This window comes from Aythya ferina (genome assembly GCF_964211825.1).
Source record: "Aythya ferina genome assembly, chromosome: 15".
In the NCBI taxonomy this organism is placed as follows: domain Eukaryota; kingdom Metazoa; phylum Chordata; class Aves; order Anseriformes; family Anatidae; genus Aythya; species Aythya ferina.
In genome coordinates this window covers 7,872,316-7,898,889 of record NC_140314.1, presented here as the reverse complement: position 1 = coordinate 7,898,889, position 26,574 = coordinate 7,872,316, and the positions used below count along the sequence as shown (strand labels likewise).

General features: G+C 40.6%; 1 protein-coding gene across 4 annotated transcripts in view; it reads left to right on the top strand.

Annotated features, from left to right (window-relative positions):
• EEF2K (eukaryotic elongation factor 2 kinase) overlaps nt 1–25,499 on the top strand; it is a 29,382-nt gene extending 3,883 nt beyond the window's left edge. For 2 of the 4 annotated variants that reach the window (XM_084536613.1, XM_084536612.1), the window contains exons 2-19: nt 4,105–4,429; nt 6,289–6,339; nt 6,891–6,991; nt 8,760–8,820; nt 9,691–9,728; nt 12,411–12,582; nt 14,638–14,787; nt 16,618–16,750; nt 17,471–17,598; nt 18,190–18,391; nt 18,634–18,701; nt 19,486–19,563; nt 20,391–20,453; nt 21,730–21,864; nt 22,248–22,436; nt 22,835–22,959; nt 24,310–24,488; nt 25,134–25,499. In XM_084536613.1, coding sequence (XP_084392739.1) covers nt 4,184–4,429; nt 6,289–6,339; nt 6,891–6,991; nt 8,760–8,820; nt 9,691–9,728; nt 12,411–12,582; nt 14,638–14,787; nt 16,618–16,750; nt 17,471–17,598; nt 18,190–18,391; nt 18,634–18,701; nt 19,486–19,563; nt 20,391–20,453; nt 21,730–21,864; nt 22,248–22,436; nt 22,835–22,959; nt 24,310–24,488; nt 25,134–25,243 — 2,229 coding nt within the window. In that variant the 5' untranslated portion in view covers nt 4,105–4,183 and the 3' untranslated portion in view covers nt 25,244–25,499. The remainder of the gene's footprint in view (nt 1–4,104; nt 4,430–6,288; nt 6,340–6,890; nt 6,992–8,759; nt 8,821–9,690; nt 9,729–12,410; nt 12,583–14,637; nt 14,788–16,617; nt 16,751–17,470; nt 17,599–18,189; nt 18,392–18,633; nt 18,702–19,485; nt 19,564–20,390; nt 20,454–21,729; nt 21,865–22,247; nt 22,437–22,834; nt 22,960–24,309; nt 24,489–25,133) is intronic. The other 2 variants (XM_084536615.1, XM_084536614.1) reach the window with 2 other exon arrangements.
• Nucleotides 25,500–26,574: the final 1,075 nt, after the last annotated feature.

Here is a 26,574-nt window from a genome sequence, read left to right as displayed (position 1 = left end):
TACCTGGTAGCCTCTGGTAAGACAGTCACAATGAAAATGGCAGGGGCAACTGAGGATACCTTCCCCTTCTGTAATGGGCTACCGCCTCATTCCATAAATGACTGCTCTCACATGGTCTTTGCAAGAAAGATTATACGAGTGCTCCAGAGCTGCTTCAGTGCAAAGCCAGCTGAGTTCAGACCTTCAGCAGTGGCTTGCTGTAGCTGGTGCTGCCCGAGGCAGATGGAGTGCTAAGCTGCAGGAGCGCTGCCTCCATCAGAACAGCAGTAACCAGCCCTGCATGGTGCTGGAGGAGGCTCCGTACGCTCAGTCATCGCTTCTGCCGTGACCATCTGTCGGTAGCTGTGCTGTAAGGCCTGCAGCTATGGACGCTGCTGGGGAGTTGTACTTATCTGGTACAGTTTCCTCGAGATGGAGGAGCAGAGAGCTGAGGAACAGCAGTGAAACTAAGCTGAAAACCTTGTTCTGCTGTTGTCCTTCCTAGGCTAGCTGTGTGGAAATCCCTGATGGAGCTGGTTGGGTGAGGTTACCCTGGAATGAAGTGGCTGATCAGACACTTAGAAGTGTCTGCTTTGAGTTGTATGCTATTGCATAGCCAAGGTAGAGTCACAGAAAAGCGTGGGTTGGCAGGGACCTTAAAGACTGTCTGGTTCCAACCCCTGCCACAGGCAGGGACACCTCCCACCGGACCAGGTTGCTCAAAGCCCCATCAAGCCTGGCCTTAGACTTCCAGGGCTAAATTTTCAAAACACTAACTAACCCTTTACTTGGTGAGTGCATGCATTTTCAGAGCATCCAGGTAGACTTCCATCTCTTCCAAGGACTGTGATTATTCCTGTCTCATTTCTCTGGCTTGTAACACACACATACTTGTTAGGCCAGTGTCTGCAGGAAGGCTGAGACTTCCTTAGTACTGGGAGCTGATCAAGTGCAATGTGTGGGAAGCTCAGGTCCCTGTAGTTGTCAGAGATCCAGGGACAAAGGTTTTTAGTTTATATATTGTGTGAAACGAACCAAGATATGCTGCTTTGTATAGTTTATTTTTGCCCTCTAATGAAGAATAAAACAGGCAGACCTGACAGTAATATGCTCCCAGCATCCATCTGAAGCACCAGCAAATATTTGTTTAAGTGCAGCTAAATCTGTGTGAAGATCTGTGTGATTACTGCATTCATCTAATCCTGTCCTGCTTTTCAAGCAGCACAGCGATGCGAGTAATTATAGCTAAAAGGAGGAGAAAATCCTTGCTATATAGGAGGCAGAGGAAATATTCCCTTTAATCTGAATAGCTGTAGAACCTTGCACCTGTGCTGCCAGTTTTTGATTCCTTCACAGAGAATGATGCCCTTAAGCCCTGATAGTAGTTTAAGGACCATGATATGGTTTGTAAATCTGCTTTGTTATTTTTCTGGAGCAGGATGCCTGGTAAAATCAAGCAGTAGCCCAGCCCTCCTGGGAGGGTGTTGCCTGCAGCTCACCACAGGACGTGTGGAAGGGGCTGTGCTGGGGTGGTGCTCTCAGGCCTCCTGCCTGGGCACTGCATTCTGGTGAGTTTGAGGGAGCTGGGGTCGGACTCTGCTTGCTGCCAGTTCCATCGTGGTCGCGTTTGCTGGTAGAGCTCGGCAGTGGCTGGCTGATAACGTACCAGGAAACTGTGGAGTGACCTGGGAAGCTCCACGTAGGGTATGGCTGAGGGAATCAGCTGTATGTTGTGCTCTCGCTAAAAGAAACAACTGGCAGAAGTGCATGGCACAGAGGTACTTCCACTTCAGTCTGTTCATTCTCCTTAGTGTGGCCTGAGCTGCTGATGTGTCTGGGTCGTTGTTACAGACAGCCACCAGCTTTGGCAAAAGCAGGTGTTATCCCCGGGGGACATCAGGAAGTGCCTCTGAAACCTGGAGGGAGAGAACAGTGTTTGAGAAAATATGAAAAAATTATGGGTGTAAAGTCTTCCCTACCAGCAATTAGAAAAACATGTAAGTAGGGGCAGATTGATGTTCTGTGCGGGTCTCTTTGCTCTTTACTTTGCAGCAGCTGTTGTTAGATGAACTGTGGCCTTGCTGCAATCCGGCTGTTCGTGCTTTCCTCGATAGCTAGACACCTCTGTAGGTGGGGGCTTGAGCATGAGCAGGCTTGGCATGAAAAGCACAAGAGTTTGAAGGAAAAAGGGGTGCTTGAAGACCCTCTTGTGCCTCCCCAGCAGTGCCTTCCCATCTCCTCCAGACTTCCAGCAGGGAAGTGGGGGCACCCCTGCAGCCCCAGGGCTGCGAGTGGCAAAGGATGGAAGCCTCTTTGCGTTGACATAGCTGGTAACGTGTGAAGGAGCGGGGCTGCTGGAGTTTATTTCTGTTTGACTTCTGCTGAATCATCACCACTTCTTGGGCGGAGGCTGCTGGGAACATTCCCATGATGAGATGGCTGCTGGTGGAACCTGAGCTCCAGGAAAAACACTCCCTTGACTTGCCTGTTTTTTATAATACGTCTGTCACCCGTGGGCTGTACAGCGCTGGTGTTCTGTCTCGCTGGAAGTGGTGTTGGTGATTGGACAGGCTGTGGTGAGATGGGCACTTCTGCAGAGCTGCTGTTCTGGCACCAACCTGGAACTCCCCATGTTTTTTTTTAACCCAACATCATTTACTCTGATGTGTCAAAAAGCCTCAGTGAAATACATACCTAAAACATCACCTTCTGGGTTTAGAAATAGTTGAGCAGGTTTTAATAAAAACTCAGGACCTGCCTGCATTATATGGCTAATATTTTTTTTTTTTTAACTGTTATTGCTTAGTTAATTTTGGACCTAGGAGCCAGAAGAAGGTAAACCTTACCTATTCTGTTCTCTTGCAATTGAGGAAGCTACTAAAAAGTCGAAATAGCTGAGCTTCTAACCTCTTTTGTTAATCATGAGAGCCACTAACTGAAGAATATTTTTTCATTTCAGCTCCATGTGATAGAAACAGAGCAGTTGTAATTTTAGCTGGTGCCTGACCTGTGTGAAGCAGATGTTGAGTTGGATTATGGGAATTGACTGTGGGCTGGTTCCCAGCCCCAGCAATGATGGATTGTGCTCTCCCTGCAGAGTCTTTAAAAGTCTGAAATCCAGCGTGCTTCAAATTGTCTTCTGTTCCATTGGCTGCAGTTACCTGGGTTGTTGAAATAATGCAAATCATTAGAAGAAAATAACCCATGTGGGTTATAGCCTCCTTGGAGAGAAATGGGTTTATATTGCAGTGGGGAGCTGTAGAAGCATTTGGAGCAGGGGGAAGCTATCACATAGTTAGGGCAAATTTAAGTTGGTGGGAGGACATCTTAAGCCTTCAAAATGTGGTGGTGTTTGTTGTTGTTGTTTTTTTTTTTTGCCATATACCAATTGCTATTGATTATAGAAGCATCTGGATTTAGCTGAACCTTTTAAATAAAGAAAATATAGTGGGATCTGTTCTTGTCAACTTCCCTAAATAAATTACTGCTTTCCTTTTATCCTTTTCTACCCATACCATCATTTGGAAGCCCTTATTTTGGTAACGATTGTTGCAGGTGAATGGAGAAGTGCATATAAGGATTGCTGTGATGGGAGCACTTAAAAGACTGGCAAATCTTCATTAAATTGAGCGGGCAGGAAAAACGGGCAGGCAGGAATCTCATGAAGTTTAGTAAAGGGAAGTGCGAAGTCCTGCCTCTGGGGGAAACCATGTACTGAAGGCAGAACTTCCTCAAGTTACTAAGGCTGGTGTTGTGGAACTCAGCATTTGAGAGACAACAAATAAAAACATACAGAGGATGAGATTACCACACATCACCCATAGGCAGCAGGTGGTGTTTGCAGTCTCTCAGACTTTGTAGTATTATTCTGTGTTTGGTTATCTTACTTTCTCAATCCTGGAGCAATTTATAAACTGAGTGCCTTCTGGAAACCCAGATCTAGCAGTGAGGAGATCAAAACCACGTGTAGGTACTCAGGGATTATTTTTATACAGCCATATGGAGATTTGTTTGTGTTTTCATTTTGTTTTTTTTTGCCAGCGTGCTGACATCAATTTCATGCATGGTTTGTTCTTTTAATAATAGCTCATTCTTTTTTTTTTTTTTTTTTTCTCTCCTACCCAGTTTCTTCCCTCCATTTGCATGTGCATTGGAATAGTGGCTGCTTTAATCATTGCAGGACTTAAAGCAACCTCCTGCAAACATGGCAGACGAGGACCTTATTTTTCGTATGGAAGGGATTGATAATGGTAGATCGACTAAAGTGAACTCTGGAAACTATCTTGATGCTGATAGTGATGATGAAGACAACTACTATATCTGTCCAATAACTGATGATCCAGTTTCTAACAAGTCTGCCAGTATCAAAGTTGACAATTATTATAGCAACTTAGCAAAAACTGAACAGTACAGTTCCAGCTCTTCTCCTAGAAACTCGTTTAGCTTTAAGGTAAGTGCTGACTCCAGCCTTCAGTAACATTTTGTTTTTATTTAGTCAGCATGAGAGGGAAATGCTCCCTAACTCCTTCACTTCTTTTAACTAATGCTTTTCAATTTAAAAAAAAAAAGTTTTTTTTTCCCCACACCTGCAGTTAATTCCATTAAGCCAGTAGTCTGACACTGCCATTGAATTGCTTACTGTCCCTTTTAATTCAGTGAGAGATCTTTACCTGCAAAGGCAGCAGAATCCAGACAAATTCACTGCCATTATGATCAAACTACTAAAAAAGCAACACATTGATTAGGAGATTTAAAAAATTATATTTATTGTAAGCTAAATTGAGGCCTGCTGGAAGATACTTGGCAAAATCCAAAATCAAGTAAGTTAAAAACCCCAAGTATTTTAACTTGGACAAATAAAATTGTGAATGATAAAATTGTAATGACAAGTCCTTGGGCTATAGTTGCTTGTTTGGGAACTTTTCACTTGTTGGCTCATGTGCCTGGGCACGAAGTGTCACACTGGCAGTAGCTCCTGATGGTGCCCTCAAGCAGCATCTGACCTTTTTAAAGTGAGTGGCACAGTACTGCAGAGAGGTCGCAGGGCCATAGTTAGCGCTTCCTTGGCAGTGTGTCCTGTCCCCCCCTGCTCCCTTTGCACAGACAGGGCCATGCAAAGGGAGGAGAACCTGCAGAAGGTGAAGCCTCATAAACAGAACTGATGGTCACTGTATGGGTTAGATATCCGAAGTATGCACTGTTCATGCTCAACTGGCATGTCCCTCAGTTTTTCTCCAGACTGAGATTTATTGTGTTTTATTAATACATTTATTATTATAAGTATTAACATTGTTTATGTAATAGATAGACTATAATCTTGGCTATGCCTAATGCATGCTTTATTTCTGGAGAGATGCCAGAGGGTTTATTTCAGTCAGCTAACATATTAAATAACCCAATAAAAGTGGAACTTTTGTCTGCAGTAAGACTTTTACCAAAGCTAGTTAATAAAAGCATTAAAATGTACATATCCCCAAGGAAAGTGAGGAGTAGAAGTTCAGTATAGACACGGGGTCAGATTTTAATATATGCTATGCTATGCAAGTTAAAAGCTTAAAGCAAGTTAAGACCTGCAGGGAGCTTAGTCTTGAATATTCAATATCTGCCTCTAGGCTTGCAGAGTATATCAGAGTTCTGAGTCACATGGTCAGAGAAAAAACTGATAAGGACTAAAACTGCAATTGTTTCCTCCTTTCTAAGCTATCGTGCTGCTTCTGCTGGAAGCTCAAGTCCTGCAGCAGGGGTAGCAGAACATAGTGCATGCCTCTGCTTTGGGCTTTGCGAGACCTGCTCTGGTATCTTTGTTTGTATCACAGATAAGGTGCATGAGGTTCAGATGTGCAGCAGGCAAGGCCCTGTGCATTGCTCAAGTCACAGAAACAGTGGCTTCCAATGCAGAGTGCATTGACAGAGACACAGCCAGCCAGGACTGACAGCATCTTAAACCATTGCAGCCTGGTCTGGTGAGAATCCACCTATCAGACCCCAAAGCTGATGACAGTGTGGGCCACTGCTGATGAAATGCAGATGGGTTGCTGCCAGCTCTGTGCCTTTAAACAGGCTTCTGTTTAATTAGCTAGTTATTAAGCAAGACACTTTTATTTGCCAATAAGAAATTATCAGCTTACCCAAAAAGATTTGTTCACAAATGTTCTAAGAATTAACTTAAATTAGGAATTAAAGCAAAAAGTGGTTTTTAAGTGGAAAAAAGTTATTTTTTTATTTAACAAAGAGAGGGGAGACTACTTGTCAATAAATTGTCTTATCACATGTGTTTTCCTACTTTTATGTTTCTCATGCGTCCTATAGAATGACACACAGCATCGCTCTAAGCACGGCTCTGTGGTTGACCGTAGTCGGGTAGGTTAAAACAAAATGCAAACGCCATATATAGTAGATGCATTAAGTTTTTTTCTGTTTTCCTTTTTTTGGCCCTTTTTTGTACGTTATTTTATCTGAAAGAACTGTTTGCCTCAGCCCATAAGTCATCAAGATTACAACATGTTAATTTCTTGTATCTTACGCTGAGCACAGTGTGTAATACCTAAGGCCCTCAGAACATTTTTTCCTCCTTCATACTGCTCTACTGCTGATAGTCTTTGCTTATGCTGCCCGCATATGTTGTTAGCTACAGAAAGTTAAACGTCAAATCAACAAAAGTGAATTAATGTCATTTACATGTGGCTTATTATTTGTTATGTATGGCATATGTTAGAGATGTTTGAAAGTTACAGTTTTTGTAAATTACATTTGGTATATACTAGACCAGATTATGTTCTCAATAACTTTATGACGATGCAAATTGAACTGAAACCTGATACTGATGTTTCTGATCTATTTCATTATACTTGAAACCATAAAATATCAGGGTGGTCTTCTGTAAATAACCTGCCAGGTTGTATCTTCTTCAGGAAACCTGGAAACATGCTATTGAGAAGGCTAAGCACATGCCTGATCCATGGGCAGAATTTCATCTTGAGGACATTGAGACAGAACATGCCACTCGCTACAGGTCTGTACGTCTCTGTGCTCTCAGTGCTGACTTGAAACAGAATCTGATGTTTTCTGCAAGGGCTGTGTTTGTGTGTTACAGAATATGTGTAATTAGATGGCTGAAGACCTTTCAATAATGTCCAGAATGAGTGCCTTAACTGAATCTCCCAGAAATACTGCATTAACTGAATACTGCATGCTTTCAAGAAATAAACCTTTCAGCAAACTAGTATAAGGTTCTTTCTTTCTCTCCCACCCAAGCAGTGTCTGAGTTTTGCCATACAGACAGGAAACAAGGCTGAAAAGTACTTCCAATTGATTTATTAATCCTGTAAACTTAATCTAATAAGGAAATAAATTCCAATAAAGAGGCAGAGTACTTAAAATTTAAGTAGTTTGGAAAAAAGCAGCATAGCGCTCTGTGCCTTTCCCAGAATAGCTGTTTCACTGTTGCCTATCCATGCAGTATTGCTGCATGTGGCTGGAATTTAAATCCTTATAAAGCCCAGAATAGCACAGCATGGTGTACGTGCTGAAACAGAGTCTGGCCCACGAACTATTCTCAGTGCTTTAGCACAGGCTTTGCCAAAACTTTTACCCTACTGACACAGGTTTCTGGGTGAAACGGGTAGGAGTTAGAGGCCAGTTAATTACCCCTTAGCATCAGTGTTTGGGAAGGCCTCCCTGCCCATCTAATGACACTGTTACACTGTGCTCTTCTTCCCCGTAGACAGCATCTGGCCCTGGTCAGCCACACAGTCCTGAAATAGTTTGCATATTTTAAAATACTTCAAGTGATAGTACCGCTTTAGGACTTCTCAAATACCCCATTAAAACGAGATGGCTTTAATATTTCTGTTTCCACCTCCCTTTTGCTTGCTGCAGACTGGGGTGTTGCAGACTTCATGGGTTATACCTGGGGTGTCTGTGCATGAAGTGCTCCGTGCAGGGTGGGGGAGTTAGCTGGAACGTCATGTGCTGGTGACTCAGCCACTGTGGTTCTCAGTTTGGTTTTTACTGTATTGGGAGCTAAGGGGGTGGGGAGAAACCAGAGTCCTACTCCGTATTACCATGGGTTTGTGCAGAGGCATGCTCCTCTCATGGTGCAGTGCTGTGAAGTTTTTGGACCCTCTGCTTTTCACAGTTGTAGCTAGTGCGGCATTCTGCTCGCATCCTCAACAGTCTTGCCAGCTTCCATGCCAGACCCAGGTTTATGTAAGCTTGGTAAGGCTGTGTAAGGTTTAATGCCAAAGCACATGAGGCCTGTTTTGTAGTGTTGCAAAAGTTTAGCTTCAGCAGCAGTCTGTTCATCATCTATAGGATTCAGTGTGTCCCTTTGAAGAACTGTAAGTATTTATTTTTTCCCACCTGAAGAACTAACCACCAAAGGAGGCCAAAAGCACAGTGGGAAGATTAGAAGTTGTGTAGAGTGGCAGCAGGACTCTTAAGCCGTCAGTTGGAGATGAGAAAGGATAGGTGCCTGGGATGGGAGGATTTGCATTCCCTCTGCATTCTTTTTAAGAGGCACAACTTTAGGACGGGGAAATGGCCTCAGGTTGCGCCAGGGTTGGATATTCGGAAAATTTTCTTCACTGAAAGGGTTGTGAGGTATTGGAACAGGCTGCCTAGGAAAGTAGTTGAGTCACCATCCCTGGAGGTACTCAAAAGACATGTAGGTGTGGTGCTTAGGGACATGGTGTAGTGGTAGACTTGGCAGTGCTAGGTTGATGTTTGGACTTGATATTTTCCAACCTAAATGACTCTGATTGTAACTACTGATTTTGTAGGTACAATGCAGTTACTGGGAACTGGGTTGAAGATGAAGTTCTCATCAAGATGGCTTCACAAGTAAGATCACGCAGTCCTTCATGTTTATTAGCAGTCAAATTTGTCACTTCTTATTACTGACTAGTGGCAGCAAAACGTTTGTCTTGTATATAAAAGCATTGATTCTTCTCTTCTCCTACGTCCTCTATTTTTTTTTTATATATTTTGGTTCATCCATAATGTTTTGGTATCCCAGCAGCCTTTTCTCCACTGAATAGAGTAGAACATGGAGTCAGCCCTTCCCCATCAGCAGCGTTAGAGGCATTTGTTTCTTTCCCAGAAATGTCTTTTCCCATCTCAGCCCTCCCATTTCCTGCTGGCCTCATCTCCCTGCCTGGCAATAGGCCTATTATTTTGTGTGCTTCCAAATAATTTCTGATCTTATGATGAAAACAGACTGAAGTTTTGGTATGCGAGGGTAGAAGCTAGTTGCATATTCCAGTTAAATCACAGGATTGGTAGTGTGTTGCAGTCACTTTGCTCTGTGCTTCTGATGTAGAATCTGATGTCTCGGGCAGTGCTGCTCTGTGTGGCATATCCTGTGTGGAAGCCAAAATGAGGAGGCCTTGAGGTCTGAAGCCAGCTGCACTAGGCAGTTGCAACAGAGCCGATTCCAAACTGGAGAGAGAATTTAAATGGCATCTTTAAAAGCCGTAGAATGTCTGCTGATGGGATATTGAGGAAGAAGGTTTATTCCCAATGTCTTTTCTCCCCAAATTCCTGTTTTAAATGGCCTGTGGGCTTTCAGTTTTCCTTAAGGGTAGAGATATGGCATAGCTCCTGCTTGAGAACTACTTTCTAAAGAGGGAGGACATGGTTGCGTCTCTTATTGGATAGAAATTAACTTTGTGGACATGACAATGATGGGTTTTTGTTTTTTCTTTTCCCTAGCCCTTTGGCCGTGGAGCAATGCGAGAATGTTTCAGAACGTAAGTGTCTGCTAACTTTATCTTTGTTGCACTGTGTTCTTCTGTGGTGACTGGAATTTCTCATAGATGTGGAAATTATGTAAAGTGCAGCTCCCCGTTAGCTCTCTGCTGTGCATTTCTGAAAGACACAGCTGAGGGACTTATTCCTGTTTGTGCGACTCCATCTGCAGCACAGGGAGTAGGGTTCAGAAAGCAGAGCATTGTCTTAAGGGAAACATAAGTGATTGTGATGCAGGCATCCAGTGGGCTTGCTTTGAAAAGCCAATCCATAGCATTTACTGGAACCACGATGGGATGGATAACATGTAATTATGCCCAGTTCCAGCAAGTATAATCAGCCTTTCAGCGAGCAATTCATAAATTAATGCTATCTTCGCCATCTCTTGGAGGCAAAATACTCATAAAAGTACAGAAGCAGCAGTTTTGTTTCATTTTTCTTGGGTTCCTAGTGTGCTATGTCTTTGACTTTGGTATGAGACTGTGTGTGCAGCCTGAAGGCCAGCTTCAGGCCCATATTTAGGCACAGAAAAAGGGGAAGAACAGTTGAGATCATGCGATCTCAACTCAGAAGGCCTTCCTCGGTAAAGAGGGCTATTCTCGCAGTTCACTTTGGATCACGTGTACCAGTCATTCTGTTCTGAGTAAGGCAGGGTTTGAACGCTAATAGTTATTCTTTCCAGAACGGTGAAGTGTGGGAGAAGACAGAGGAGGAACATTTTTTTTTTCCTCAGAGAGTGTTAGGAAATGTGCCTGTGGGCATCAGCATCTGGCTATGAATCGGTTTGTGCAAGTAGAGCATTCCACCCTCTCCAGGCTCTGAAGATGAATGTTTCCTGGAAAATGTGTGTGTTTAAGCTGCCTCCTCCCCTCTTCTTTGCAGCTGCAGAATCTGGAGGAATTGCATTTCAGGTCTGGTTTCACTTCTGGGAAGAGAGATTCCTGAATGACAGTAACATGATGCTTTGAACTTTGAGGAAAAAGGGGGCAAAGTAATCCTTCAGTCCTTCAGTTTTGTATTGGTTTGGTATCTGTTCATGCTGGTGGCTCTGCTCTTGCAAAGCCAGATAGATAACAGCAGTATAAAAGCCTGGGACATTAACAAATCTTAGTCTGCTGACATTGCTTTTAGTTCTTGTTTCTGAATGACCAAATTCCACATTAGAGAATATCTTGAGTAGTGACACAGACAGAAGTTTATTCTTGTGGCTTAATCTATTGTACAAAGAAAGTATGTAAGTTGTGTGTCAGCTTCCTGCTCTTCGGTCTTCCATAACTCTCAGTGTGTGCTGATATTTCCCATCTGGAGCTCTCTTCTAGATTTTTGCAACTCTGCAAGTCTTTAGTCATTGAACTGACAGCATTAGCTGCTCTTGGCTCAGTGAACTGCAGAGTGTTGGCTTTAGAAGAGCACATGAGCTGGCTTGTTTTATGGAGATAAATTTATTTCTTCAGAGAACTGGAGAAGTTTCAAATCATAGCTGTAATTCTTACCTCACCTGTTCCTTCTTTCCAAGGCCTCTGTTACAGTGACTGTCTATCCCTGCAGGATGACAGACTATCTGCAGTTGCTTTTCCTTTAGATCCTCTGTGCACTTCTAGCTCTGTACCGAGGTCTTGGGAGTGAGAGAGGGAAGAAAGAAGTGGGATGGATGAGCATTTGCTGCTACTGAGTTCTCAAAATGTTCAATTTGCCACAGCACCGAGGAAGGCTCAGAACCATTGATTGTCACTGAGCAGAGTAGAACTGCTTGGTAGCCAGCCATGCCTTACTCTAGGTACTCTTTCATACTCCTCTCCCATCAGACTGTCTTGGGGTGTCCAGCAGTCTGACTGCTGCCACAGTAGATGGGTTTTAATACATTTTTTGCCAGCTTTTCTGTTGAATTAAGTCATTTGGGGGAGGGGAAGGAAGGGAGAAGTGCTTTCCTCCTTTCCCTGTGTGTCCTATATAAATTGATCTGGCTGCTCTGGGATAGAAGACTGACTGCTTTGAAATCCTTGGTAACGTTTTTTTCCCTGTTTGATTTGAATGTTGGCATCTTCTACAACCACTGCTTAGTCTATTTCTTGGCAGCCAGCAGATCCTCTCTTGTCAGTCTTTTTTCTTCACTCTTGAGGGATCTGTGGATTAAAGATTTGCACATGAACAAAAGTTAAAATCAGAGGAAGAACTGTCATCTGCACTCCACTTTCTGGGAACAGTGGGGATACTGGATAGTTGTCACCTGTGTGTTGAGAAAGCGGCAGTTTGCTCTTCTTACAGGAGAGATTTGTCTTCCCTCAGTTTACTTGAAATGCCACTCCCTGCTCATTTCTGCATAAAATAATTGCTGGCTGTAGAACAGGGTGTTAAGATGGCAGCAACCCTTCAGTCTGTTTTTTCTGGGTGTGGGGAGGGAAAAAGAAATCAGAAAAGGAGGAAGTTCAAAGTAAAAGCAGCAGTCAAATGAAACAGGCACTTTGGCAAGACCCAGCCATTCATACAGGATGTTGCTTGTTCTTCTGCTCCCTACCTGTGCTTTGCTTTTCATATAAGATATCTGGTATATAACATAAGATCCAGTCCAGACTGAGGGTAATCCTGATCCCATGGCTTGGCTTTGTCGGCAGAGACAGAGAAAAGGGGAAAATTGAATTAAAATTATTGGTTTTCTTTTTATCAGAAACTGGTTTGTCTTTCAGGAAAAAGCTGTCCAACTTCTTACACACGCAGAACTGGAAAGGTGCCTATAACTATGTTGCCAAGCAGTACATAGAGAGCGTAGGCAGGGAGGTATATTTTGAGGATGTCCGACTTCAGATGGAAGCAAAACTCTGGGGAGAAGAGTACAATCGGCACAAACCACCAAAACAGGTACGTTCAAAGTTCTTGCTATGCAAAATTTTTTCTATGCAAAACTTTATGCTATGCAAAAAATCGGTCTTGCTCTTCTATTAGATAGGTTTCAGATGTATTTAGAGAGGATTAGTTGTTCATGTTCTATTAAATGTAACTGTTGAGTCTTCTGCCCTGCTGTGTTTTCCATTAAATGGTAGTTGTTTTTAACGAAGTAAATGCAGAAATTGCTTTGCATATCCAAAATTAGTCACGTGGGCTTGTGAATATTTGACTGCTCTCAGCTGTTGACTGAAGACCAAAATAAAATGGTGTTTGCCTTGCTCTTTTTGATATTTGCCCAGCTGCTTTTCAGATAACCAGAGATGTGACTATTTATTGCCAGCAGCAGTCTCAGTAAGCATTTAACTGTTAGTGCTCCAGTGAGGTAAGTGCTTAAGTCTTGTAAGCCCATTTTGACACCTCCCTAGCATTGATTTTAAGAAGAGCTGAGAACCTGGGTAACATTATGAAGCTGTTCAGATACAGATTTCTGAGGAACAGTCAAGAACTCTCCAAAAAATGAAGATGCTGTACCTTTGTCTTCTTAGGTCACTCAGTGATAATGTCAGCACACTGTGTTAACTACAAAGCATTAAGACATATGAAACTGCCAGGTGGTTAGTGTGTCAGACCAGGCTTAGGGCATCAAGAGAAGTTCCCATCCTCTTTGCAAGGGATGTGCATAAACACATAAGATTTGGGAAGAGGGGTTCTGCTGTGTTGTGGATCATATTTCTGGTGTCCATGGTAAGCATTTTATACAGTCTTATAAATGTAGCCAGTATAGCTCTGCACTTTTCCATGGTGGTAAGCTGGATAGCAGCTGGTCAAAGCTGATCTTTGAGTCCCAGACAAAACCATCTCCAGAGCAATCAGCTTGTTAAAAGACAAGAATTAAAATGCAAGGATGAAGGACTGCAACTGTCGTGCATTCTCAGCCAGTCTCTCCTCTTTGTTCAGTGCGTCTGTGGTATGTATCAGCATACATACGAAAGGGTTGTTAGACATTGGAACAGGCTGCCCAGGGAAGTAGTGGAGTCACCATCCCTGGAAGTCTTCAAAAGACATTTAGATGTAGAGCTTAGGGATATGGTTTAGTGGGGACTGTTAGCGTTAGGTCAGAGGTTGGACTCGATGATCTTGAGGTCTCTTCCAACCTAGAAATTCTGTGAATCTGTGATACATAAGCTGCTTTAATCCGCTGCTGGTAGCGAATGCCTGACTTGGACTGTGGCTTCAGTTGAGTGGAAGCAAACATTGGGACGGAACTGTGCTTCTGCTGTGGGAACTTGGGTCCTGCTCTTGACTGTGCCACAGACTGTAAGTGACGTGTGAGATGTGACAGGATGCTTGGGTCAAAATGTATGCCTCGACGTGGGGGCTTTGACAACTTAATTGTCAAAAATAGGAAGTGCTTCTGAATTTGTGGACTATGTGCATTGCCTTCTTTACAAGGGTTAAATAACAACTGTCACAAAATAGCAAGACGAGACATAGGGTGAAGTGCTCAGAGAGGAACCTAGATAAGTTTTTAATGCCACCTGAGAAAGATGCAAACAACAGGAAAGTTGTGATGCTTTCTCCTTTAGGAGTGCCTCTGGGATAGTCTGTGTGGAGGTGGGGCAAGATACAGAAATATGTGAATGGTAGAGGGTCTTCAGTCCTCCTTTGAAGAGGCATTTCTACAAGTTGTGCAGTAGTTACTGTATGTTTTGCTGTTTGGAGCACACTCTTTGCAGCACACTCCTAAGGTACCCAAGGAAATAAAAAGAAAGGCAACTTTCACTAAAATTTTTTCAGTGTGATTATTTGCAGAAATGGTCTTTGTTTAAGTGACTGCTTTTAATTTATGAAATTCCCCCAGTTACCTAAGAAGCACATGACTCTTCCTCCACCCCCTTGTTAAACAGGCAGATCTTGGCAACTGTCTGGCTTTTTTTGCTGGCAAAGTTTTCACAGCTGGAGCATTCACACACATTAATCTGAAGGCAGTATTCTGTTAGTCATTGTTTATTTTTCTTCCCTTCCCAGGTGGATATAGTACAGACCTGTATTATTGAAATGAAGAACAGACCTGGAAAGCCTCTTTTTCATCTGGAACATTACATTGAGGGCAAATACATCAAATACAACTCAAATTCTGGATTTGTGCGAGACGACAACATTCGTCTTACTCCGCAAGTGAGTTTAATGCTTTCCATAGAGCCTGCTGCAAGCAATTTGTTGGCTCTGTGCAGAGATTTTGCATTACTGCCAACAGAGGAAATTGCAGCCTTTCCAGAACAATGCCAAATTATTTTCTCTTTTTGCAGTATGTCTTCCCCTTACTTGGGGTGTGCTTTTTCAAGTGCTGAGCGTTTTTTTATCACATTTCAATGTCAGTTGATTTTTAATTTCGTTGAACATGGTTAATACTCTTCAGAAATTGTAAGCCCTGTTCCTCTAGTTACAATTACAGGCGTTAACATTCTTAAAACTCGCTTCAAGTTCAAGCAGAGGGGAGACATCTCATGTATTATGTACTAAGTAGGCTGCTGTTACCTCAGAGGAATACACAAAAGGAAGTGGCAGATACCTAACTGATGTAAACAAACATCTAGCACATTTACATATAACAATTTGTGTTTTTCAGACACAGCCTCTGAGTAAGTGAATCTGAGATTGCTTATAGAAATACAGCTACAGTTTTAAAGTGATTGGGAATTCTTGTGTTTCACAGAGCTTTTTAAAATACAGGCCAAGAATGCAAAGTGATCAGCATAGCAAAAGTGTGTTTTTTGTTGGTTTTTTTTTTTTTTTTGAACTGGTAGTTGAGGGTTATATTATTTTAACTTCCTCCCCCCCCTATTTTTAAGATATTTGTATGATACTTAACGTAAGCAGAACATTTATGTTCAGTGCTGTGCTTTTACAAGTTGGGAACAAAGTGTTCTGTGAGACTTGCTACACTTAGTGTTTGTCTATCACCACCACTCACCTCCCCCAGGCCTGGCAGCAGTGTTTTGGAGGCCTTCCCAGAAGATCCTAATGTCTCAGCTTTATGCCAAAGAAAAGGGCTTTTTATACTTGATACTTGGAACTCAGCATTTAAAGAGTACGAATATACATTTCACCATCTGATACACAAATGTAAAGGCAGATAGTGGAAGAAGAATTCAGGGGATGCTCGTGTTTTCCTTCTGCAAAGTGGGCCAGAGCTTTGCCTGTTGGCAGCAGGAGGCAGTGTCCGAGGGCTGCAGAGCTTGTTGATTCATAGGCACAGCCACGATTTTTATGCAGAAGTGATTCTGCACTGGCTCCAGAGCCCATTGTTATTCCCTCCACCTCATGCTCCCTACTTCTAAAGGTGAAGACTGTAGTGGAAAATGGGATGTCCAGTACTGCAAGGAGCAATAGAGCAGTCCCCCCTGCATGTTCCCATTCCTGCCCTTCACCCTACTTCTTTCAACCTTTCTCTGGGCAGGACCAGGTTGGAGAAGCAATGCCACGGAGGCAACAGATAATCCTTTGTGTTTAGTAGATGCATCTGAAATTTCCTTCCCTGTTTGGACCCTGGGGAGCAATTACTCCTTCCCCAGCAAATTCTTAATATTGAATTTAGCCATTGCATAGGATATTAGATATTCTGATAAAGTCTGAAGGGCAGTATTTAGTAAAAACAATTTACCATGGACTGTTAGTGCTTCTGTTTGGCCCTTGCTTAAAATTGGCGGCCAAATTCTGTTTGCTTGATTTGCATGATTTCACTTGAGCCAGTCAACCGGGACTTATACGAAAGCATAATCTCACTGTGACTACGTAGGGATAAAAAACACTGTGTATATGTAGGGATAAAAATCCCTTACATCCTCTTAGTCTCTTACTGTTTTCATCATGATGTTCATACCAGTTATGTTTCCCTAGTATCATTATGTGATTTTAGTGGCCATTTGTAAGTGGTCACAGTAATTGTTGCTGTTCTCAGTAGTTCAAGGGTGAGTTTTCTCAGACATTTCCTATGCTTCCTTGCAGGCCTTCAGTCACTTCACCTTTGAGCGCTCAGGACACCAGCTCATTATTGTTGATATCCAGGGAGTCGGAGATCTTTACACAGACCCTCAGATACATACGGAGAGTGGTGCCGATTTTGGAGATGGCAACCTAGGTAAAATCGCTTATGCTGTTTGACAAGCTAGTGGATGCTTATTTTCTCTTCCTGCTGCATGCTGATTAGCAGCTATTGGCTGAGCAAGCAGGCACTTTTCTGAGGGCCTTGAAAACAGTTGCAGAACTTATACTGTAAGCAGTCCTTGAACTTCTGTCACACACAGGCAGATTTAAAATGGGAGCTGATCTTGGCTCAAGTCTGCTGGCCTACTATTAGACCAGACAAGTAATGAAATTAAGTAGCTCCCTGTGATGTGAGAATGATCGTTACTTTTAATTTCCTTGCCGTGTTGCAGGAATAGATACTGCTGAATATAGAGAGGTAAGTTTTGCTTATTTTTAAAGCTCCATGTGTCCATACATTAAATAATCCATAGGACACGGCAAGTCTTGTAAGCAGGATCAGTTTTAGGCACGTGTTTCTTTCTTAACAATGCATCCAGTTTCATTGGTTTATTATGTTCTGTGCATACATAGTTTCTGAAGAATTTGCAGGCTACTTTCACATTGTCTTTCAGAGAGGCTAAAAAGCACTTAAAGGATTTAAAGCAGAAAATGAAAGTAGGTTGAGCACTGTAGTATGAAACAGGTTTTTTTTCCTTTTAGTTTTGCCTTTAGCTTCTTAGAAAATTATTTGGGACTTCTATCTTTTAATAAGTATGCCATCGTATAAACATTAAGTAAAAAGCTTATTCAATATTTTTTTTCAATGCCACAGGTGTTCGAGGTATGGCCTTATTCTTTCATTCTCATTCCTGCAACAAGATTTGCAAAAGCATGGGCCTTGCACCATTTGATCTTTCATCCAGAGAGAAGGATGCCTTGGATTATAATAACAAATTGCTTGTAAGTGCTTGATGGAAAAAAGTGTAGCTAAGCAGTATAGATTAATTATTTTAACTTTAAAAGCCCTGTAAATAAAACTCTAGTGTTCTATTTATATGGCAGATAAAAGCAGATTAATCACTAATAAAGTAGTTTAAAGTTGACTTATCCACACTTGGCTCTGAATTCATGCTGTAACTTTAATTAATAGGGAATCTTGCAAGACAAACACATTTAGGACCAAGTTCATCTTTGAATGCCGAAATCATTAGTAGGTTTTGTAGGTCACAACACTAATTCAGGGAGAATAAAGAATAGAGCTGTTTGTCTTTAACTGACCTCAGCTTTAGTTGATGTTTGTGAGACTGGGATCTGGTGAAAAGTTTTGAATGAAATTCAGTCCTAAACAGAGCTCCCTACGACTGCAGTAATGCTAGGACTTGATATTTTGTTGGCGTCTAGAACTTCTCAAAGCAAATAGTTATATATACGTGTGTGTATTTACCCCACACTCTTGTAGAGGGCCCCTGATATGCAGTCATGTTGGCTTGTGTAGCGTACTCAGAATACAGTGAAGCATTATTCACAGGATTTTCTTGTTAATTTGCCAAGGAATCTGCTCAGACAATTCTACGTGGCACAGAGGAAAAATGTGGCAGCAGCCGGGTGAGGACAATTTCTGGTAGTCGGCCTCCTCTGCTGTCCCGCTTGTCTGAAAACTCTGGAGATGAGAGCATGAGCGATGTAGCATTTGACTCTCTACCCTGCTCTCCTTCTTCAGCTACACCTCACAGCCAAAAGATGGACATGCTTCGTGAGTGAGCCTCATATGTAACTTGGGAGTTCCAGAATGTTTGGCGGTGACTTGTTTAATTACACAGGTTTTAAATACTCAGCATGTTGTATTTAATCAGGTACTTCCGTGTAGCTAACTAATGTTTTTGTTTCTTTGGGATGCTTTTGTAAAATAACTAATAAAAGTAAGATGATGGTATCTAGAGCTTTCTCATCAAGCATGTTATCCTTAAAATAAGATATATGTATTTTTGTTCCTAGATTGGCCGGTGTTTAATGAAGTAGATAACTTGGTTCACAAAGACTATGATCAGCTTGATAACCAAAGGGTAAGTATCTTTCCAGCAGAAAATGAGATTGCAGTTCCTTAATGAATGTCTCTTTGAAGGATGGCTGGAAGGCTTTGTTCAGAAAGAGCATGTGAAGGCTCTCACCCTGCTTTCAGTGCTGCAGGTCACATTACTTGCATGGATTTGCTGTTTTTTAATAACGGAAGAACACTTTATTTTAAAATAATTGTCTATCTGTTTTTTTCTCCAGAAATTTACTTGCATCTGGTTTATTTTCACAGATAATTAAAGTGTGTACCTATTCCCCTGACTGCATGTTGTGTCTTGGGCACTTTTGCCAGCTGATATAATATGAAGGCTAAACAGAATCCCCATTGATTAGGTCTCTGCAAATATTTGTACTGTGTTAGAGATGGATGTTAGAGAACCTCAACTGAGGAGACCACAATATGTCTGCGATAATCCCTTTACAAAGAGATTTTTCCCTACTGCAGGGCACCAATACCAGGGGCTGTCCATTAATTGTTTTATTTTTTAATTGCCTAGGACTGAAAACAACATTAAATGGACTCTGGGTTTGATCAAGTATGCAAGTCTTTGATTATTTTTTTTATGTATCTAAGAAGGAACATGAACTTGGACAGTGCCTTCTGGATCATTACGTACCATTCTGCCTGTCAGCACAACATACAATCCTTTTCATCCAGTATCCCAACATACCTCATTGAACCTAGCAGAAGTTTTGCTCTCTGGGAAGTGTCAAGCTGAGATCTTTGCAAAGGGCAGTCCTAATTCTGTGATGCTTTCTTTTCATCTTCTGTAGGATTTTGAAAATGGTGGAGACAGTGGATATCCCAGTGAAAAAAGAAGTGAGTTAGAAGATCTGGATCATAGAGATAGGGTAAGAATCTGACTGTGGGTTTAACAGAATTGGCCTTCTGTTCGTACTTGAAGTGATTCCACAGAAGAATCTCATTTTTATCCCTTTTGATCTAGACTTTGTAAATGGAAAAAACAGTTGGAAAGAAACTCCCACACATTGCAAAATTACTTATTTTTCTTGGGAATGTTAATGACACTTTTATAGGAAAAACACTGTTTGTAATGGGGAGTTTAATTTCAAACATTACATTTGATTGCATGTTGTATGTTTATGGTTTTTTTGAAGTGTTCTGTATTGCATTTGAGCAACATTGATTAATAGCCAGCTTCTTGTCATATTGAATCCGTGAATATGACCTGTTTTCAGACACGCTTAACCTCTCTACTTTCTATGACGTTACATGATTTGAGGTTAATGAACAGAACTTAATGTTGTTCTCAGTTAATAACATTCACCTTCAGAATTCCTGGGGCTTAGTTGGTTACTCATTTAAAGTAAAAACTTCAAGATATGTTTCTTTACCTGAAGACCTTAACTAGATGTTTAATTTGTAGATAGGAAAGAGAGTATTGCTTCCAAGGATAACACCTTTTGTCACGTTTGAGTTGGCAAGGTATTTGTCATGGAATATATAGTTTACAGGATTAAAGCCTGGGTATGCCATATTCTGTACTGTTTCAGCATGTTCCTTTTTATATTATAATACCACCGAGAGAAGAAAATCCATTGGAAACTATTTTGATCATTGTCTCCATTATTTTTGCTGGATGGGAGTAGTCTAGAAGGGTAACTGGCACGCATCAGTTGCTGTAAATTAAATGATGCAAATCTTTACATTAACATAGGGCCATTCAAACAACAACCGAAGACATGAATCTGATGAAGACAGTTTGGGAAGCTCTGCAAGGGTAAATAAAGCAGAAATGTTCATAGACAATGAGTTTACCACTCAGATTGTCCTTTGTTCCACTCATCTGCTGTCTAATATTACATCACTAAATCAGATGTCAATTTTCCTTCCTTTTCAGTTGCAGAATGTCTGTTTATAACAACTAACCACTCTACATTCTTTCCTTGTTTGTTTTTGCCTTTATTTTTCCATTAAAGGAAAACTATGAATAAATTGTCACCTCTGTAATTGGTCCCTAACATAAATTAGGAATTCTGCCTGGGTTTCCCACTTGAAATTGTAGTTCTATGGATTTTTTTCTGCCTAACTAGATATTTAATTTCTGCACTTTATTTTTTCAGCTTGTCTTATACATGGTTGGATAAGACTTTCAAAACCTGCAGTATTTGAAATATGTGACAATGGCTCTCTCCACTGTATATCTAACCAAGTTAGAAAAACAGACATCTATGATTTTGCAAAATACAGCTTCTGTGATAATTAGTTTCTGTGGCTATAAACTTGAGCAATTCTGTTTTGCAAGGAAAGGGGGGGGGGAAGTTTTGACAGCAATGGATAATTTAATTAGATATTATTTTACGAATTTCCTTGTAGTGGTTTATGTATTGTGGTTTCAGGAAACGGAAACAGCTTTAACAGGCTGAATTTCTGTGTCAGTAGTTTTCCCTATTGTGTTTTCATGTGTACATCCAATGGCTTGCTTTCTGATAGGATTTTTTTTTCTTCTTGGCTAGTACTTCTCATCCACCCATGAGGTTGAAAAGTTGTTTGATCTTGTTTGTGTTGGTCATTCTGAGAAACATCAATACATGTACATGTATCTGCCTATCATCTTGTGTATTGTTACTTTTCATTCTTCTAGAATTGTTGAATGCAAGCAGCATTTAAAGTATTTTTAACTGAAATTCTGACCAGAAAAGTATGGGTTTAATATTTTGTTCATGGGAAACCTTAGTGTTTGCAGTTTGATTATCCAGGTACTTATTTTTGTAAGTACCTATTTCCTGATTCATAATTTAAAGGTGCTACTTTGCTTAGCTGCTGTCATTTAAGGAAGATACTTGTTGTAGTGTGCCTCACTGTGTTTTTTCTTTGAAGAAACACAAACGCTTATTCAGCTGCTAACGTGACTTCTGAAAGCCGTATCTTAAATGACAGCATTTACTAATAAATGACAGTATTAATGTGGGCTTTGATTTCTGGATGGTAATCCTTTTGAATAATAGAAAATTTTAAATTTTGGAATAGAAATAATAGTATATTGCATGTTTCAGATCAGTGTGGAGAAATGGAATCTCTACAATTCTTCCCGAGTCCACATCCACAGACCATCCTGTGTCGCTCAAGAAATTCAGAGGCTTAATGCTCTAGAACTTGAAAAGAAAATTGGGAAGTCAATCCTTGGGAAGGTAGGATGGGTCTAGTAATTCTGTTCTTTCCAGATGGAAAAAAGAGATCTTGTATTTATTACTTATTACAGGTGCTTCGCTGCATGTATTAATTGTGCAGGTGAAAATAAATAACAAGTGTATAGCTTTCTGTCACCTAATCATATTTTATAAAGCAGTTCTAAGCTCAGGAACCCATGTGTTCCATCTGCTTTTGGACTTGCAATATTTGGGCTCCTTTGGCAAGGATCCTGCTGTTGATTCTGCAGTGACACACACAACTAGATTTAAGTAGTCACCTCAGAGAAGTACTTTGTGCCTAAGTGAAGTATAGGCACAGGGCTTTTGAAGAATCAGATCTGTACTTAATATTTGTGTATCTTTCCTGTACTATTGCATTCTAGGTTCACCTGGCCATGGTTCGCTACCATGAGGCTGGACGTTTCTGTGAGAAAGACAAAGAATGGGATCAGGAGTCAGCTCTGTTTCACCTGGAGCATGCTGCAGACTGTGGGGAGCTGGAAGCCATTGTTGGGTTAGGACTCATGTGCTCTCAGCTGCCACATCACATTCTTTCTGAAGTTACTCTGGAGGTAAGCAATAAAGATGAAAGAAAAAAACAAAAACAATCCAGAATTGTGTTCCCCTGGAAAATGAATATAAAAATAGGAGGAAATTGAGATAAAATAAAAACCACGGTTAGGTGTTCTGTAGTCTCTTCAGAGAAAATAGGTGACTTTGTAGTTAAGGACTTAGATAAAGAACTAAAAATGCTGCTTGTTCATAATTTTGTGAGCAAGTCACTACATACCTTTAGGAAACATTTTGAAGTGATCTTTACTAATCAGCTCCTCAGCAGTTCATGGCTGGGCCTGTTTCTCAGACATTAAACACTTGCAAACATTATAGACATGGAGAAACAGCGTTTAGTGTTAGAGGAAGGGATGACTTTACTCAGCATGTATTCTAGAGGTTTTGTCTCTTTTACTAGGACACAAAAGAGAATAGAAAAAAAGGATTTGACTACTTGCTGAGAGCAGCAGAAGCTGGAGACCGCCCTTCCATGATCCTGGTAGCAAGAGCATATGATACGGGTGTAAATCTTGGTTCAGACAGGTACTGTGTGCAACTGAGTAACTTAACTTATATAATTGCTACATACCTTCCTTTCACATGAAGAGCTGTTATGTCATAATGCTGTGGAACAGTATTTTGGAGTAACTTCAAACTTAACCCAGGTATGAATTAAAAAAAAAAAGGGTTTAGGCTATGATACATCAACACAGAAAGAAAATCAGAGACCTATTTCTGCTACTGGGCATCCATATTTTGTCCACCTACGTGCTTGATTTCAGCCCTCATACCAAAAGTTCCCTATGATGAACGGTTTTCTTTGCTCTAAAGTTGGTGCTAAAACTCTCTTGATTTCAGTGGGAGTTGCGTAACTGAAGATCTTAGAGTCAGGGGGGAAATGAACACAAGGTTCTCCTGGAGAAATAGTACCTTAAAAATAAGTAAAAAATATTTACAACTGCCATGTCTCCTCCTTAGTGATTTTTTTAAAAGCTGTTTTTAAAAAGTGGTCTGTTTTTTTTTTCCTAATTAAATTGTGAAAGAACCCATAGAACAGGAAAAATAAGTCATAAACTGACCATAGTCAAGATGCAGTCACATAAATGAAGTATTTGTCACTGTTAGTCTTCCATTCCTTCGCATAATAAAAGTAGAAATGGAAATTTGACAGGAGCATTGTCTTAAAACAAAGGATATTACTTTCAACTAAGTATGATTTTAAGTTTTATGAAGTCTAAAAATGCACTTACATCAGTAAGTCTCTCTTAGTTTAGCCAGCACTCCTATCTTGATAGGAGGGTTAGGAGCAGCACTTTGACTAACAAGTAGATCATAGTTTGCCAAAAGGCTACACAATATATGTTTGATTTTTTTAGCCTTTTAGATGAGTCTTTAAAAAATGGATAAATATTAATTGCCTTAAGTACAAATATAACAAGTTAGGATAGCTATTTTTTTGCTTTTGTATTGTAGCATGTGTTTGTTATTTACTTGTTTTCTGTTTTGCACAACAGTGAACCTCTTGGCAATAGTGAGATTCAAAATAATGTGACGTTTCTCATTGAAGTGCACTGAGTATTTTCAATGTAAAAGTAGCTATTTTTAAAGTATGAAACAAATTCTGTGACTTCAGTTTATTTCTGAATCAGTTATCTTTACAAACAGAAATGCCAGACCTAAAGCATGTAATTAATAATGAAAGTTCGCGTAGGAGTTCGAGAAACTTCATATAATTTCTCATCTGTTATTACTGCACAAAGTGACCCCATCCTCACTTGGCATAGTGACCGCTAAAGACTCTGAGAATCTAGTGCAAAATGGAATTCTTAATCTCCAGTGCAAAGTGCATTTGTTTCTTAAGGTAATTGTCTTCTATATAATTTTTAACTTCAGAGCACAGGATTGGAAGGAGGCGCTGTACTGGTACAATGCTGCCCTGAACATGACTGACTATGACGAGGGAGGTGAATATGATGGCACTCAAGATGAGCCCCGGTATCTGCTCCTGGCCAGGGAAGCAGAGATGTTGATGACAGGAGGGTTCCACTTGGATAAGGATCCACAGAGATCAGGCAAGTCTGCATTTTTTTCTGTAATTAGTAATCCCGCTTTTCCTTCTCCCCCAGGAGGTACCCCAAAAATAAATTTCCTAATTCAGCTGTTACAAAATATGTAGAGAGGGTCAGTACCCTCGGATTTGTAGGTGGAGCTGCAACGACACTGGGTTGATATAAGGCTGAAAATGGTGAAAAAAGATTTTGCTGATGACAGGGTAGTGGGTGGTGCCTGGTCTAATCGTGTGACATGCTGAGTGGCTAGCAAGCACTTTCACTGCCTGTGAAGCCACAGAACTGCAGGTTGCTGCTTGTATTTTGAGTTGCACCCATAACTTCCAGGTCTTACATAGCATTGTCTTATTGTATAAATCTATATGTCAGGCATCTAAGTTTTTATGATCTTGTTGGGGGCTCCCATGGGCCAGGCATGTTTATGATCCTCATAAATATATTGAAGAGCCATCAGCAGCCAGGCATGTAACTCTGAACGTAGAGGGAAAGACAGACTCCCAGCTGGTGTAACTCTGAATACACAGCGGCACTCAGATCTGGCTGTGTAGTTTGACCTCAGTTTCTCTTTTTGTCCTTTAATTGCTTCAGGATAAACAGATGGTTTTACTTTACCATGTCAACATGACTTGATGCTGTTTCCTCTTCTAGGTGAGCTCTACACAGAAGCAGCAGAAGCAGCAATGGAAGCTATGAAGGGCAGACTGGCAAATCAGTACTACCAAAAAGCAGAAGAGGCTTGGGTGATGATGGAAGAATGACACTGCAATTAGCAGTTCTTGTATATAAATTTTTTTATATACTGTGTTTGCAGCTAAAAAGATATATTTTTATGTGGCGTTACCAGTTTATTTTTTGTATTTTAGTTTTCTAATTTTTTGAGGGTGGAAATCCAAATGTAGGCAGTATGTAGGGTACCATAGTGCACTTCTGTCAGTGTTTTAAAGCTGTAATGCAGACACACTTGACCTTTACATATATATATATATATATATATATATATTATATATATAATATATATATATATATATATATATATATATAATATATATATATATATATATATATATATGAACTGTTAGAACTGAGTGGCCTGAATTATGTCATTTCTTGTTTGCTTTGGGAGAAGTGAAGCTGATGTCTACTTGGGTTTCACATGTCCTGCTTTTCACATAGTAAATGATCAGTATGTTTGCATTTTTCTTCTTGCCACACACAGAATATTTCATTTTTTCCTAGATTCACAGCATTTCTTCATTTTTGGTGTATCTCACCAAATTTGCATGTGGATATAGATTTTCAATTTAAGCATGCCAAGCATGCAGCTACTCTTAATAAGTAGTCCCACTTTATCAATAGGCACTGTTTCCTTCTCAAAGTAATTCCAGATAGAATCCATATGCTTTGGAGAGGAGGAGGGGGAAAAAAAAAGCTTCAGATTAGCAGTGAGGCTCTTCTGGGTACAATGTGTGTGATTACCAGCATTGCGTATTTTCAGAAAATCACTAATATTTCTGATGAGGTGAGGAATCCAGATACCTCTCTCATTTTTACATTTTGTACCATATAATAACCTTATTGTGTAGAATTCTACTGATCTCATACGGTATTTGCCCAGTGATGTACAATAGCAAGATCTATAATATATTAGTAATGTGTAGTTATTTTTACAGTGACATCTCAATTTTCAGCAAAGCTAAGAAGTTTCACTTGAAATGCTGGGAAGTGTGTTCTCATTTTCAGAAGGACATTTGAAAAACTTAGGGGATGTTGATTCAGCCATTATTATAGAAGATAATTTATCTGGTTTAAATGGCTTTGTGTGTTTTATCTGCTGTCTTATGATTCATGAAGTAACTTCACATGATACTTCATGATAGATTTGAGCTGATTGATGAAGGATATACACATAGCTTTACAAATGTCCAGATTACGCTGGGTAATTTATTAAATACTACCATACATTACAAAGCTTATTCTCTGTGGAATTAGTGTTTGGGAGTTTTCATCTGAATTTTAGCATCTTCTACAGTTTACAACTAAGCGTCCTAAAAGACAGTTCTGTTCTTCAGAAGAGACTGAGGATGGTTTA